The sequence below is a fragment of the Actinia tenebrosa genome, unplaced genomic scaffold, assembly GCF_029948245.1.
Source record: "Actinia tenebrosa isolate PJP-AT-01 unplaced genomic scaffold, QUT_ActTen_1.0 PGA_scaffold3__52_contigs__length_22856419, whole genome shotgun sequence".
NCBI lineage: Eukaryota > Metazoa > Cnidaria > Anthozoa > Actiniaria > Actiniidae > Actinia > Actinia tenebrosa.
Genome location: NW_028292580.1, coordinates 12,102,135 through 12,117,462, shown reverse-complemented (window position 1 = coordinate 12,117,462; position 15,328 = coordinate 12,102,135). Strand labels below are relative to the sequence as shown.

The 15,328-nt window shown below is 36.8% G+C and overlaps 1 protein-coding gene across 1 annotated transcript; it reads right to left on the bottom strand.

The window, feature by feature from the left end:
- Window positions 1–1,140: 1,140 nt before the first annotated feature.
- Window positions 1,141–15,165, bottom strand: LOC116301447 (scm-like with four MBT domains protein 1). Its single transcript, XM_031710505.2, has 18 exons — window positions 15,096–15,165; window positions 13,804–13,966; window positions 13,170–13,273; window positions 11,926–12,496; window positions 11,111–11,202; window positions 10,663–10,918; window positions 9,921–10,003; window positions 9,190–9,448; window positions 8,514–8,611; window positions 7,935–8,190; window positions 7,181–7,263; window positions 6,594–6,831; window positions 5,672–5,711; window positions 5,160–5,464; window positions 4,727–4,944; window positions 4,471–4,549; window positions 3,581–4,098; window positions 1,141–1,924 (listed from the first exon to the last, which is right to left on the bottom strand). Exons 2-18 carry the CDS (start codon window positions 13,901–13,903, stop codon window positions 1,799–1,801), a joined length of 3,426 nt encoding a protein of 1,141 aa, XP_031566365.2. The 5' UTR covers window positions 13,904–13,966; window positions 15,096–15,165; the 3' UTR covers window positions 1,141–1,798.
- Between the last annotated feature and the right edge of the window lie 163 nt (window positions 15,166–15,328).

Sequence of the window (15,328 nt, the reverse complement as noted above, 5' to 3'; positions counted from 1 at the left end):
GACTTCATTTCATTTCATTTCCAGATTATCGTTTTCTCTGGACCAGTCAGTTGTTGGTTGGTCATTCAAGCGTCGATCGACAATTTATCGACCCTCAGCTTAAAATCATCTTGGCTACTAATGAGTGAAATCATTCCTTTTTTTGAAATAGACCTCCTCGGCTCGGGCGTCAATGTTTTTTCCCATTTCATACCACGTATCTTTCAAAAGGAGCCTGATTAAAACATTCGCGCCTGAGCGCGCCCGAGCAAGACGGGTCTATTGGTGATATTTCTTTTGTATTTTTAGCAACGTACAAAGCAGTTAATGTAATGTACTCGTAAATAGTCTGCGTAGCGGCCCCCTCTTGGGGAGGGGGTTGCGGAATACAATAGATTTTGAATACATTACATTACATCCAAGATAATTTGAGATAATTTAAGATAATTTAATCTTTCTCGTTGCTGAAGAATTTAAAAGGATAAAGGATAATTTCGATAGTTATAACAAATTTCTCCATATCTTTATAGACTGTAATTAAGTTTCCTTTGCTCAGCCGCATCATTTCTCGAACTTTTATTTTCCTTTCAATCAAACGAGCTCATCAATCATAGAACGGATCTCATCATAAAAATAAGAAAGCTTTCAGAACACATTTTGTAAAACCATAACGTTAATTGTACTTCGCACATTAGTTCAAGCGCAACTACTAAGGCAAGGTAGTAAGGTAGTTTCCTGCATAGGGCGAGGAAATGATCGAATAATGTTACTACTCTTCCCAGTAGACCGAGGAATGTTGTACCACGAGGACATGTGTTTTACACCACGCGATTAAAACTTGACTGAATTTTAATCACGTGGTGTAAAAAACTTGCGTCGTGGTACAGCATTGGCATCACGTGGTCGATTTGAAATGTACTTGCGGATAACATAACAGACGCTACGAAGGCGATTAAAAAATCACAACTACCTCGGTCTACTGGAAAGAATAGTATATAGCTAAGAAAAAAGTTAATTCTAAATGAGATACATTGAATTTTTAAACATTACTTAAAATTTTCATGTCCATTATTTGATTTGATCTCGATCGAACAAAAACTGTTGCTTGCTACCCTATTGACCCCTGGGCATTGGGTTAGAAAAAAAGAATCTGCAGCAGCATAAATTTGAACAAATAGTTTATTTACTTTCGTTTTTTTTTTCCCCGTTATGAATGACAAATACACAGACTTGATCAGACTTGTATAATTTAGATTGGATGAAAAAACTCGATTTTAGAAATAATCTTATTTGAGTGTGAGGAAAGGTTTACGGCTGAAGGGAAGGGAATAAAAGGAAGGGGAAGGGAATATGGGAAAGGCAAGAAGCGAAAAGAGAAGGGAAGAGAAAGCGCAAAAGAAATAGAAGGAAAAGAATGAAAGGAAAGGTGCTTAGGTCACCAACCTTAAGGTTATGATGTAATGCATTATGGGATATACTTCCACCCTTACGCTGAATAGCGCTTCACAATCATGAAATAAACACTCATTATGACTATTCCCACTGAACATCTTCAAATTGACTAGGCAAATGGCCTTTCTAAAACAAGCTGTTTGTTGTAGCATTAGAGGATATTAGAGTCTATCTTGATCTTCTGCCGTAGTTTGTCAGGATGTCATCGTGTAGCTTGATAGCTGGACCCAAAACAAGGCGTTTGTTGTAATATTAGAGGATATTAGAGCCTATCTTGATCTTCTGCATAGTTTCTGGACGTCATCGTGTAGCTTGATAGTTGGACCCAAAACAAGGCGTTTGTTGTAATATTAGATGATATTAGAGCCTATCTTGATCTTCTGCGTAGTTTCTGGACGTCATCGTGTAGCTTGATAGCTGGACCCAGCGTCACACCAAGGACTTTATGTATGTCATCCAATGACAGAAGCATAAGAGCCTTACCATCGACTTCCTGTTGTTGAAAAGAATCGAAACGATTAAGGATAATGGCGCTTTTCATGTTTCAGACAAGATCCAGATAATTCGGGACACGGCAATTTGCCTTTCGCGCATAAATAGTACTATATCAGTAATGTTTGGAAAAGCTAAAGCCAAAGAAATAAAAATAAATAAATAAATGAAAATAAATAATTAAATTACATGAGACTTCGGCGTCTGACTTTGGAAATTGACTTTAACTATTATTAATTATTATTATTTATTTATTTATTATTCATTTATTGAGCGCATCTATTTGGAAATGATACTCTCCACATAACACCAAGTGTCATTCCCTCAACAATAAGTTTCCTTCTCGTCTATATTTGGTATTCCTCATAAAGCGTCATAACGCCGGCGAAGAAATAACGATCTAGGGAATATCCAGTGATATGACTATGGGGAAAAAGTAGATTCGTTCTAAATGGGTAAAAGTAAATTCACAGAAAAACTGTGTAGTTTGTTGCTGGAGTACTCAGGCATGTGCCTCGCCAAGCACCTATTTAAAGAATTGGTCTGATATGTACCCCCTGTCATCAAGACTTAGAACTCTTCAAGTTACATGACGCAAGACCAATACATACGTCCATTAATTATTTATTTTTAAACTCCTCGAAGAGCTAAATATATATTTGGAAACGTGACAAATAAATAAGCAAGTAAATTTAGCTTTAAATACTTTCCTGTACACAGAATATCAAAAAAGCGTGAGCGGCAATTCTTATCAGATGGTGGCATTTCAATTCTATAAAAGTTTGAAAGTGCGTCATATGAAATTTCACACTTCAACGTATGTATCTTTCTTAAGTTGAGCTCATCTGTGGTCTCAGTTTTTCAGTACTTAGCACAATATAATGATATATATATAGATAGATATGTCTTAAAATGGATTATATATAAATAGAAAATAAATGCATGTTAGATGAAAATCTAAGCATGAAACCGGAACTCTCTTAAAGTGCTTATAAGCCTTTGCGCAATATTTTCAGAATTGATTCTTTAGATGGTGGATAGTTGATTGTGAAAATATTTCGTCATTTGAATGTCGGGTCTTTAAGATACGAAGGTTTATATTCCCAATATGTTAATGACTATGACGTAACATAAGGATCATTTGATATACAACACTGCACTCGTTCTGGAATACAGTATTTTATAAGCATCACCCTTTTACTCGTGACTCACGTAAAGGTTCTTACAAAATTGTTTTCAAAAAATTTCCAGCGTTCAATATTAAAAATTGCCACACAACAACGCAAATCCCTTATGTTACGTCATCGCGCAAATCCCTTATGTTACGTTATCGCGCCCAAATTTCAAAAGAAAAAAGTATATTTGTATTCCCTGCTAACAGAGTCTCCCTCGTTGGCGCTTCTTGGCAGACGGAAAATTTTCTCTGCTTTGAATTGCCAACAAGGGAGACTCTGCTAGCAGGGAAATATTCAGTTGTATTGCAATATATGTATCTAATGTTGATCCGAATTATAAAACAAACTTACAGCTTGCGTTTGTCTAGAATAGCGAACATGGTGCATTTTGGTCTTGGTAAAAACAACTTTTGTTCATTGTCTTATATGTGTTGTTTGTACCCAACCTATACCATAATGCACTACAATAAACATTGTTCTACCTGCTCAAGGAAGACATCAGCAAACTTCTTACAGTCCCTTGGGCTAATAAACTCGACTACATCAGCAGTAGACCACGTACGAATATGACCTTCGGGAATCTTGCCCATAACGTCGTCCTCATCATCATGATCAAGACACGTACTGGTTGACTGATGGTCATTATGAGATAATGGCGGTGTCTTCTTTCTAAGTCGATGTTTTGGATTCTGTACTTTTGGTGTGACTTGCTTTGTAGTACTGTTTGGTGTTGTGACATCGATAGGTGGTGGTGTTTTCTTTATAGGTTGTTGTTGTTTTGAGTTTCGTGACTTGGGTGTGACTTGTTTGGTGGTACTGTTTGGTGTTGTGGCATCGATAGCTGATGGTATTTCCTTCATAGGTTGTTGTTTTGAGTTTTGTGACTTGAGTGTGACTTGCTTTGTGGTACTGTTTGGTAGGGTAGTAGTTGGACTGTTTGGATTAGTCATGGCTGAAGAATTCGATTGTTTTGATGATGAGTCGATTTTTTGACTATTACCTGGAAATCAACAATTTACAGAGTGAAAAGACAGGAAATTAGATACAATTTGAAGTTTGATGCACAGTAATTCCATAGAATAGTTCTTCTAGTCTGCAGGATATGGTTCCAGCTGCACGTAGACTACTCTTCGCTTTACTCGATATACGACACCAATTTTGGGAAAATTGGTGTCGTATATGACCAATGGCTTCACCCTCCATGCATCCCAAGAATTTTAGCCTTGTAGTCTGCTCTTTAATTCGTTGTCTCATTTCACTGAATATCTTCTTTTTTGTTTTGCAATCATAAACCACGTTCCTCAAGTCATGGCTTGTGCGCATTCATCAATCATGCGTCGCATTAGATCACACCAAATCAAACTATATGTACCTTTGTCACAAGAAGCGCACTCTTGAACTAAATGTAAACTCAAAAGATTTTCACATAAGGATAACTTGGAGACTATCGTCTAAAAAAAGAAACAAACACTAGGTAAGCAATAAGTATTAAACAGCAATAAATTCGAGAAGACAAGTCTTTTGACCGCAAACTTCTCGAGAGAAATATGCATGCATACATTTTTTTCTTCTTCAAATTTTCATTTTTTCAAATTTTTCTACTTGCTCATTGCTTAGTAGCAAATTACCTTTAATATAGAAATGAATGTCTTTTTCTCCTTTTCAGTGGAAAGCAACTGAAGGACTTTTACGGCAGAATTAGAGGAACGAACAAGGTATTCAACCACTTTTCTGAGTATCGTATTCGGAGCAGCAGGTCCAATGACATCAGGTATCGAACCCAACTTTATGCTGTCTATGTAAGGACCACAAGAACAAGTCTTCTTCACAAATATTCGAACTTGATCTAAGATTTGAAATTCAACATGTGAGTGAACTGTGCTAGAGTCATTTAAAGGGTTTGGGAAGCACGGGCGGCTTAGAGGTGAGAACATTTGCCTCTCGCCAAAGCCACCCGGAGCCCTAAGTAACTTTTATTTCTTTCATCTCCAATTCCCATTCCATTCCCATTTTCGTTTCACATTCATAGACAATAATAAGTCTATTCTGGAGTACGCTTACCAGGTTGACTACTGAAGTCATTATCATCAGTTAAGTCTATAGTAGTAGTAGGTCTTTGCCCTGATTCAGATGCTGTATCCATATCAGATTCTAGCTCCACTACATGGATATTCATGTCTTCTGACGGTCTGGAGCTCTCATCTGTTGTACTTGATGGTGGTGTTTGTTGGCTTGCAGTAACCGTGCTGGTAACTCGACGGGATTCTTTGGCGTGCTGAGTAACGGATTTTCTTTTCTTGCTATTTTTTCGTCTTTTTTTTCTTGAATCAGCGGTAGTTGAAACATGAGAATCAGTGGATCGTTTTCTATGTTTATGAGAACAATATAAAGTGAAAATAATTACAAATTATATAAAAATATCTTATAGGTGGGGATTAAGACTCAGATTTCAACACATATTTCATCCACTTTCATTAATCGATCATTTATTCAACCAGTTCTTTCCTTCATTTTGGTTGTTTCTTTCAAAATTCTACTGACTTTGATGGATACTACAAATAATCACTAGATACCTTAGCGATGCCACCCATCGTCTGGTCTGTGGTTCTTTTCCTGAAAACACAATCAAAAGAACTTTGCAATGAACTCTTTCCTTTGAATATAATATTCTCCAATGTCAAACCCCCTTGAACATCATAGACATGGATGGATCGTAGACAAAGAATGTATTTTTCAAGAGGGTATGAAAGAGGGAAAAACATTACATTTACAATATTTATATATTTTTCAAGCCTGGCTGTGAGCTAAATAATGCACATTTTGTGTGAATATAACTACTTTTTTTGCAGTCCAGATCACTCCAGATATGTGTCTTTCCTCATTATGTTTTGACTACCATTCATTAAATTCACAATGATCTGACAGATAAATTTTTTGATCAATGGGCAGAAGCTAAAAACCCAGACCTCTGGAAGTTGTGGAGGTCATAAAGGTGCGCACGTTTGAAAGAAGCCAATAGTCAGGAACAACATTAAGTATGTGAATTAAGAATATAAACAGAGTGGCCCTATAGCCGATCTCAGAGGAACTCCAACTGACTTTGGACAAAAACTACTAGGTAATTATATATTGATACAAGATTTAAAAGATCTTTGACACTTGAAAAGGCTTCGAAAAACAGCGAAACCAAAGTGGCCCAAAAACCGATCTTTGGGGAACTCCGCCACTTATTCAAGATAACAGGTTTTGCGACCCAATTGTTAAGGCAGAACATAGATCGAATTAGAATTTAGAAGCTGATTATTGAGGGGAGAAAAAAGCAGAGAACCTGTAAGAAAGACCAGAGAACCCTGAGGAGAAACCACATTGGAGAACCAATAAACGCCTCTACTCACTTACGACATCGAGCCTCCTAGGGCTTCAACCCAGGTCGCATTGGTGAGAGGGGGGTGGATAAGCATTCCACCTGTGCTTCCCATTATAGAAGTGACCTACTTTTTTGGTGTGGTGTCAGTAACGGATGTCCATAAGTACCACACCATCCAACAGGCAACAAGTTGTAGGACTCCACATCATAAATGTGTTCAACAGCATTACTGGGATAACCATCCAGACGAACCCATATTGTACGGCCAACAACTTGAGACACAGTTGCAACACTGATGGTCTCTGGTTTGGTCTGGTCTACGGCTTCTAGTTTAAGAGCATTTTCAAATTCAGTTGATGGTACATCCTATATCAGAAAACAGAAAAAGATTAGTATAGTAGTAATAAATTATGCATTTGGTGTGAGAGAGAATAAGAGAAAAATATCAAATGCCCTTGGCAGGAATCGAACCCACGTCTTATGTATTTCAGTCCAATGTGTTAACCACTACACCACAAGGATCAACCACGCTGGTAACGCAGCCGGAATATGAAATTTAGGGTGCTTGTGAGGATCCCAGAGCGATATTCTAATTATAGAAGATTATAAGATTATAGAAGATTATAGAAGTTCAGATAGAGCTTGGTGTCTGTGTAAAAGGGATAGACATATAAAGGAATAAATAAATAAAACTGACAATACATTTGTCACTTACCTGACAAAACAATAATTCTGGTGCTGCTTTGGTTTGCATTGACTCCATGTATGTATCCCATCTGAACTCCTTATTGGAATACCCTGAAGACATACAATGAACAATATGAATTCAGTGCTCGCCTCTCACCAATGCAACTGGGGTTCAATCCTTGGACTCATCATATTTGAGTTCAAGAAGTTGCTTTTTGGTTCTCTCCTGTGCTTTGAGGGTTTTTTCTCCAGGTTCTCTGGTTTTCCTCCCTCCCCAAAATCAAACTCTAAAATTAATTCGATCTAGACAGGGCCTCGAGGTGAAAATTACTCTGTGTTAATCTAGTTACCCTATCAAATTGTGTAGTATTTTTTCTTATAATTATGTAACACAGATATACAGTATGTATGCTAGTAGAGCATGCAGGGTTTTCAATAGAAGCTGGCAACTGGCAGATTCCGCCGTATACTCTTGCTAATTCGGCCACCTACTTAGCCACTTCCCAATGTAATTGTAAATTTTGATTAAAGTTCTTTAAAGTTTATTAAAATAAATTTTAACCCAATCTTTGTTGCTGTACTACGAAAACTGTAATGCAATCGAAACTACACCTGTACGACGATCCGCCATCTTGAACTTTTGTGAGAAGAGTGAGACTGGTGACAAGTATGCCTTGATTACATGCTCCAGTAACTTCCGGTTTACCTCCTATTTGAATTTAATAACCGCCTACCAAAAATTTTATTGGCAACCCTGAGCATGGTATGCCTAGTATATGTACCTGGTGGTGGAGTTAGTTGTAGTTTATTCTTATCACACCAGCCAACAGGAAAGATATTCCTGGACTGTGCATGGCACCAGAACATAATATTTTTGTCCTTGCCAGTATTGATTAAACTGTCAATCTGCACTGTAAAGTAGTATTTATTGAAGATTCTCTTCACAGAAGCCACACAAATAGATGATGGATCTTGAGGGTTGACTGCTTCTAGCTGCATGCCTTCCTTGAATCCATGGACGTCTGGTAAACTGTCTTCCTGTGAACAATATTGGAAAATAAAAATTGGTCGCATTGTTGGATATCTTGAACCAAACCATTTTCTTTTTTTTTGTTTCTTTTGTTTCATTAATCAACAGAGGAGCCACTTTTTGTGCTATTTTATTGCTATTAAGAATGATTGCAATCCACTTATTGTTGCATGGTAAAAGTTGCTACTTGCAGGTAAAATCGTAAGTCTACATGTCAAATGCAAGAAAAACAGTTTTATGTTAATGATACATTCAGAAATTTATTATAAGATTAGTTGTTTAAAAAATGTTACAGTACATTAAAATAAATGATTAAAAAAAGTTAACACACCTTTTTCAGCTTCAGTTGAGAATTTGGATCTGCCTTAATTGTCAATTTATACAACTCATTCAGCAGCTGTTTTTCATCAAGCCATTCAAACTTTAAATCTACAAAATATTAAATTTGTACATGTATTTAACAAATAGCAGCTTAAAAAAGACTGGTCTTTGGACAGTGAATGGCCAGAATTGGAACTTTTCCTTTGCCTTACTCATCATTTCAACTCGTAAAATTGAGCTACAAAAGAGATTCTTATTCTTATTAGAAATTATTATTTTAAGCCCTGAATAGTGCAGAGCAGCTCTCTATTCAGTGACACAGCATGGAGGAGGCACTAAAAGCAAAAAAAAAAAAAAAAAAAAAACTGTACAGGGAAGCAAGAGCTGTTGGCAAGTGCCTATCATACTTTACATTGCATAGGCAGCAAATACCAAAAAAGTGTTACAAGTGTTAAAAGTGTTAGAAGAAGCATGATGCACAAGTGCTTCTCAACACTTCTTGAGTTTTCTGCAAATCCCTGAGTGCTTTACAACTCCACACAGCACAGCACAGCAAGCAAGTTTTTTAATTTCTTATAAAATACTTTTACAATAACCATTATTTTGGATAGGCTGCGTACTCTTATAAAGCACGCCCTTCCAACCAATCAGAAAGAGAGATTTGTAACAATATTTTATTATAATACCTTTTGGAAGCTTGAGATTAAGTCCTGCTTGGAGACCCCATCCCAGATGATGTACTGATTCTGACAGGTAATACACCTCAATAGCGTGGTCCAAGTTGGAGTCTCCTTGTAAATTAACATACAGTTTGAAGCCAACACTCCTAACTACTTTTCCCACCCAGAAGCTTGTGGGATCATCTTCGTCCAGTACTTCCATGAATGATCCAAGTTTAATTTGGTTTAAATCACTGAGACTGATGGGCTTTTGTTTCACTAGATCCTAGAGAAAATGGGCAATGGAAAATGCATTTAGTGTCTAAATGCAGGGTTTGAGCAGGATCAAAGTGGTGGTTGACATTGAATTACCCCCTCTCAAAGAAGTGAACGCTGTAAAGAAAGACTTGAAAAAATGATTTCAAGCTTGAACGGGAATCGAACCCATATGACCTCCGCGATGCGGTGCGATGCTCTACCAACTGAGCTATGAAGCCAATCTTGTTGGTGAGCGGTCACTTTTGTTGGGTTCATCAAGTAATGTAGATGACCATCAACTAACCCAGAATTTACTACAATAAAAACCACCAATAATTATAGTACAGCACTTACATGTACTATCAATTAGCCTACAACTACAATATCAACTAACATTCTACCAATACGTGTACCTACATACAAAATATTAACAGTTTTGCATTGACAACCTTCACCAACAACCTAGCATGCACTATTAATAGAAGCAATAGACATTTCACCTTTTGAAACAATGCTTCTGGGACTGCTTCAGCATTCGTTGTATCCAGATATGATTTCCATTGAAAGGAATTGCTGGTATAACCTATAATCAATCAATGGTATTAGATGTCAATAACTGCTCCTTGCAAACTAGATTTAATATGAGCATACTGACACCACTGTTAAAGACAGGAAATGTGACTTCTGCACAAAAGTTTAGGGGCCATGGAGGGCCTGGGCAGAGCGTGCCACAGCCCCCCACTTTTACTCTTTTCCCATACTAGTTTCATATTTTCCATTCTATTCCCATACTGTAGTTTCATATATTTTTCCAATTTTAGCCCCACCCCCACTTTTAAAGGTGCTCCGTGGCCCCCAGTGTTACATGTAAAAGTGTCACTTTCTGTGTAAACATGATGCGTGATGTTGGGAGAACATGAGAGAAAGTTCATAACCAAAAGCAGAGCCTTGACAACCTCACGCCATCTGACATCAATCAAGGGGATTGTCGTATCATAGCTTCATTAAAACAATATGAAACAACGACGACTTTGGATATCAAGGGTTGATCAACCAATCCATTCCCTCCCCCTTACTTTCCTTTAGTTGCTTTAGAGTTTAATTACCAAATATAGAGAGTAATACAAAATCTAATAAGGAACCTACAATACTGGCTTGATAAGTTACAACCACCCCCTTGATACCATCCAGTATCTCCCATTGAATAATAATTATTATGCCGCATAAAATGTTTATTCTTACCTTTAGGTGGAGTCAATTTCACATTGTTTTTTCCACACCATCCAACAGGAAAAATGTATTTAGATCTTGAATGACAAAGAAACTGTAAAGGTGGCATCTCTGCTGATCCCACAGCTGAATCAATCTCAACAGTGAAAAAGTGCTTGTTTAAAATGTTTCTGACAGTAGCTGCACAAATCAATAAAGGATTCTCTGGGTTAACAGCCTCAACCTTCATCCCTGGTTTAAACCCTTTGTTCACTGGGAGACTAGCTTCCTACAAAAAATAAAGGAATTGTAAGCACATATACTCAGAATGAATATCTTTACAAATTAATAAGGCTGCATGGGATAGAAGAAAATAGATTCACAATGCAACTATTTGGCTTCATAATTTTTGTATTTATTTGGGGAGGGGGGAGGGGCAAGGGGCTAACAGAGTAAAGTCAGGATTAAAAGTTTTTCAAACCTGTTTGTCTTTCATGTGTTCTGAATCACTATGAGTGAAACACATTTCAGTAACTCTCCGGAATACAGCCCATCGTGAATATTTTTCCATGACTTAAAAAGAAAAAAATCACAATAAAAAAACAAGCACCACAGAGAAAGCATTTTTTGAATTTAATAATATTTTCCCTGTGGTTTCTCTAGGATAAACAGCTCATCAAGAAAGCTTACACACTACATGTAAACAGTATTTTGATAGCCACTGAAAGGAATAACATTGTCTGAAACAGGAAAAATAATGGCCATCCATGCAAGCTTAATGACACCATACAGTAGATAGTATGCCATCAACTGAAATTTCGTAGGATTTTGATAAACTCAAAGTATGGCAATTAAGTCTATGCTGATTGTTATGTCACCAATTAAGCAACAAGACTAAACACTTCGTAGGTCTTCACATAGTATCGCAAAAAATACTACATTTTTTCTCATCCTGGCGAGTTAATAGCAAAAATCTACTTTAGATATCTACTAAGAATTTATTCCTTAAAAGAAAAGGGGATTTTTATTGTTATTTAGTGCGCTAACTTACCTTTTATTACCAAAAAAACTACCCGAATCCACCATCTTTTTTTACATTCTCACATAGCTAAAATCCTGTAGAATGCCAGCCACAATGGCTGATTTGATCACGTGACCTCTTAGTGCAGGTCATCTATTCTACCCCAAGAGAGTGAATGTGCCACATGCTTATGCAGTATAAAATTTACTCAGTTTACCAGTAAGACTCCTAGCACAAGGTACTTCAAAAATAGCACTATATAATGTTCACCATACCTTCGGGTGGTTTCAACATCATTTTCATCTGCTTACTCCAACCCAAGTTGTGTAGGCGGTCAGACAACAAATTTTCCCATATGTCACCATCCTCAGATTCATACCCTTCAAACCTAAGCCGTAATCTCAGTCCAAAAATTTCCACAACTGAAGCAACCCAGTAACACAGAGGATTTTCACTATCTTGTACTTCTAGCTTGGCACCAATTTTAAGGTTCTTGTTATCGTCTTCAACAGATTTATGGAAGAGATGGTCTGGGGCAGGGATTGCATTTTTAAGGTTATTAATGAGATATTTTGCCCAGTTTTGTTCCTTATGTCTTATGGCTTCAGGTGGTATTAGTAAATTGTCTGTTTTTGCACACCAGCCAATAGGCTGTAGTAACTGAGATGAAGAATTTAACCAGAAGTCTCCACTGCGATCGTTATCATATCCATCAAATCTTAGCAACAATAATGGACCTGATACCATGACAACCGTTGCTACCCAGTAAGAATTACTGGTGCTTGAGCTATCTTTTGCTTCTACTTTCATGCCTTGCTTAAACCCTGATGCTTTGGAATCACTGGCCTGATATGAAAAAATTATAATAAGACCATCAGAAAATCTTATATAAAGAAATGAAGCCATTGAACTATCACTACAGTACAATACTTGTTTGTGTGTGCAAATACATAACTGTTGTGTACTTTTTCCACTCAAAACTCTATTATAATATGTATGTACACAATTTGTTTCAAAAAACAGAAATTGTTGTGCTTTGATGTTTTCTTGCAAAAATAGGAAAAATCGCATTTATAACTCCAAGTTCATGTGTTCCACTATAGGTGTTGTTCGGCTGTGGATATATTAGGATTTGCAGTGTGATACTCAGTCTCAGATTCCAGATCTCATTGCTTTTTGAAATGGGAGTATACTCAATAAATTACATGAACTCAGTAATAAATTAGGCTGCGTTCATGACGTATGGCAGAGGGGGGGCAGGTGAAATTGAGGGGGGATCGGGAAAATTTTGGTAGGAAAAAGGGGGGATGGGCAAATTTTTATCAGAAAAATGGGGGGGATACACAATTTTTGGAAGAAACTACAAGCTTTGCTTAGGGGGATCATATTTTTTTGCATGACTTTAATGGGGGTGTTAAGAATTATTCTGGACATTTCAAATTTTCACCTGCCCCCCCCCCCCCCCCCCCCCATAAATTATGAATGCAGCCTTATAGATTTTAATCAGTCAACAACTTACTGGTACATGTTTGAAGGCAGATTTAGGAACAGCTCTAGCTCTGCATTTCTCAAGATATTCTTCCCAGGTGAAAAAATCATTAATGTCGTCTTCATTAGAAACAGCTACAAAGATGTATAAATGTCTTTTTAGGATAAATATTCATCTGATAGATATTTAAATAGTTTGAGACCATTATACTAAAATTACTTAAATGTCATAGTGTAGATGCTTAGTACACTGACAGCAAATCAATACAGCTGTAGACCCTCATTAGATAGATAGACCATCAATACTCAGTGATGGATCCTCGAAACATGAATGGGCCATCAATAATATAGAGATATACTATCAGTATTTAATACAGTAGCTCAGACCATCAATGATCAACCATCAGCAGACTGATAGACCATGATAGACCCTCAATACATCAATACACCATCAACAATGCAGTCATATACCATAAGTATTCAATAGCCCCACAAAGATTAATGATAGACCAATGATAGACCTTCATTGGACTGATAAACCCAACACAGGCTTTGGCCAAATGGCCTTGTTCGGCATATATTCAAGATATTAGTCAAAGTTTTTCCCTATCTGAGCCTCCTGGCCAGTAAATAACCTCTACATATTTATGTCGACTGACATTTACCTACAACCATTTTTGGCTTCTTTGCTTTCTTTCTGTTTTTGAGTATTTCTTCCAATGTTCTCTTTGTTTTTTTACTCACACCATCTCCAGCTTTGTCCATGTTTCGCTTTACTTACATGTACCTCAATCTGTCATACCTCCATAATATTATAATCAGTCATATCTGGAAGGGAGAAGTATTGCTATATCAGTAATTTTCCTTTAAAGGAAAAACATTTGCAGAATGGCATATTAAATAAACAGATATTGTATATTTTGCAGAAATTATTCATACCCCCCTCCCCCCGTAATTCCAATTTCCTTCCATACAAACTCTGTAATTTTGTTCTTTCTCTCACCCCCCCCCCCCCATACCTCAAATTCATCTGTGGGGGGGGGGGGGGTATAGATAATTTCTGTAACTACACATTGGTATTTTACAGTGTAAATTGAAAAACCATGAGCACCTAGAAATATTCTAGGAATGTTATATTCTTCTTTGGCCAATCAGAATTGACTTTCTAACCAAAAAATAAAGGAAAGATAGCAATAACACTTCTGATTGGCTATTAAACATTCTTGAAATATTTCTAGGTGCCCACGCTTTTTTGATTTGTACTTTAAAACACAATAAATAAAGTTTATTTCACGGCTTGTAACTCAGACGTTACTTTCGAGGGGGGACGGCGAGCAAATAGACATCTGTTTTCTTATGTAGCAGCTTGGACAAAATTACGTGTTGCAACCATAAAGTTTTGAAAAATTGTCACATATCACACTATAAAGTTATTTGAAAGACTGTCATCAAGCCGAATGATACCATGGCTAAAGATCGAGAAACAATATTCGAGATACAAATTTTGAAATAAAATAATCTGACGAATTGAAAGAAACATTTTTGTAGTTGATTTCAAGAAAATCTCGATATTTTTGATGTTACTGATGCACGAGGATCTAACAAGTTTGTAACGCGCGAAAATTATATCGCGACAATTATGATGATTCCTCGCGCACGCAAATGTTTATAATACTATTTTCCTCTAAACAACAGCAATTGTAGGCTAAATAGCTCTTCAGTAAACCAAATAAGTGCCTAAAAAGATCTTCTTTTTGCATATAAAATACGTCTCCATTTATCAAAGTACGAAGCACTTTATTCAAAATCATCCCAAGACACTGACCGTTTGTCACTCTCGTTTTAGTATGATGGCGGGAATTCGTTATAATGGAAGGATTCCTATGCAATCTGATGTTGGTATGGATGGCAGTTTTACCGTAATGAGTGGTAAGAGAGATAAAATAGTCATACCTACCGTGATATTTTTACTCTACACTTCAGTCAATCGGGACATACATTTGGGCATTTGCTATAATACAATGGCGCGCGAAAAGTACCTCGGGAAGCCCGCGCTACAAATATCCCGGATGTAAAAAATAAATAGGGGAAATGACCGCCCGTCGGTCATATAACGGTACGAAATAATTCCAAAATATCAATAAATTAATTTGTTTTTCAACTCATAGTTTTGTTGTTTTATTTATTCAT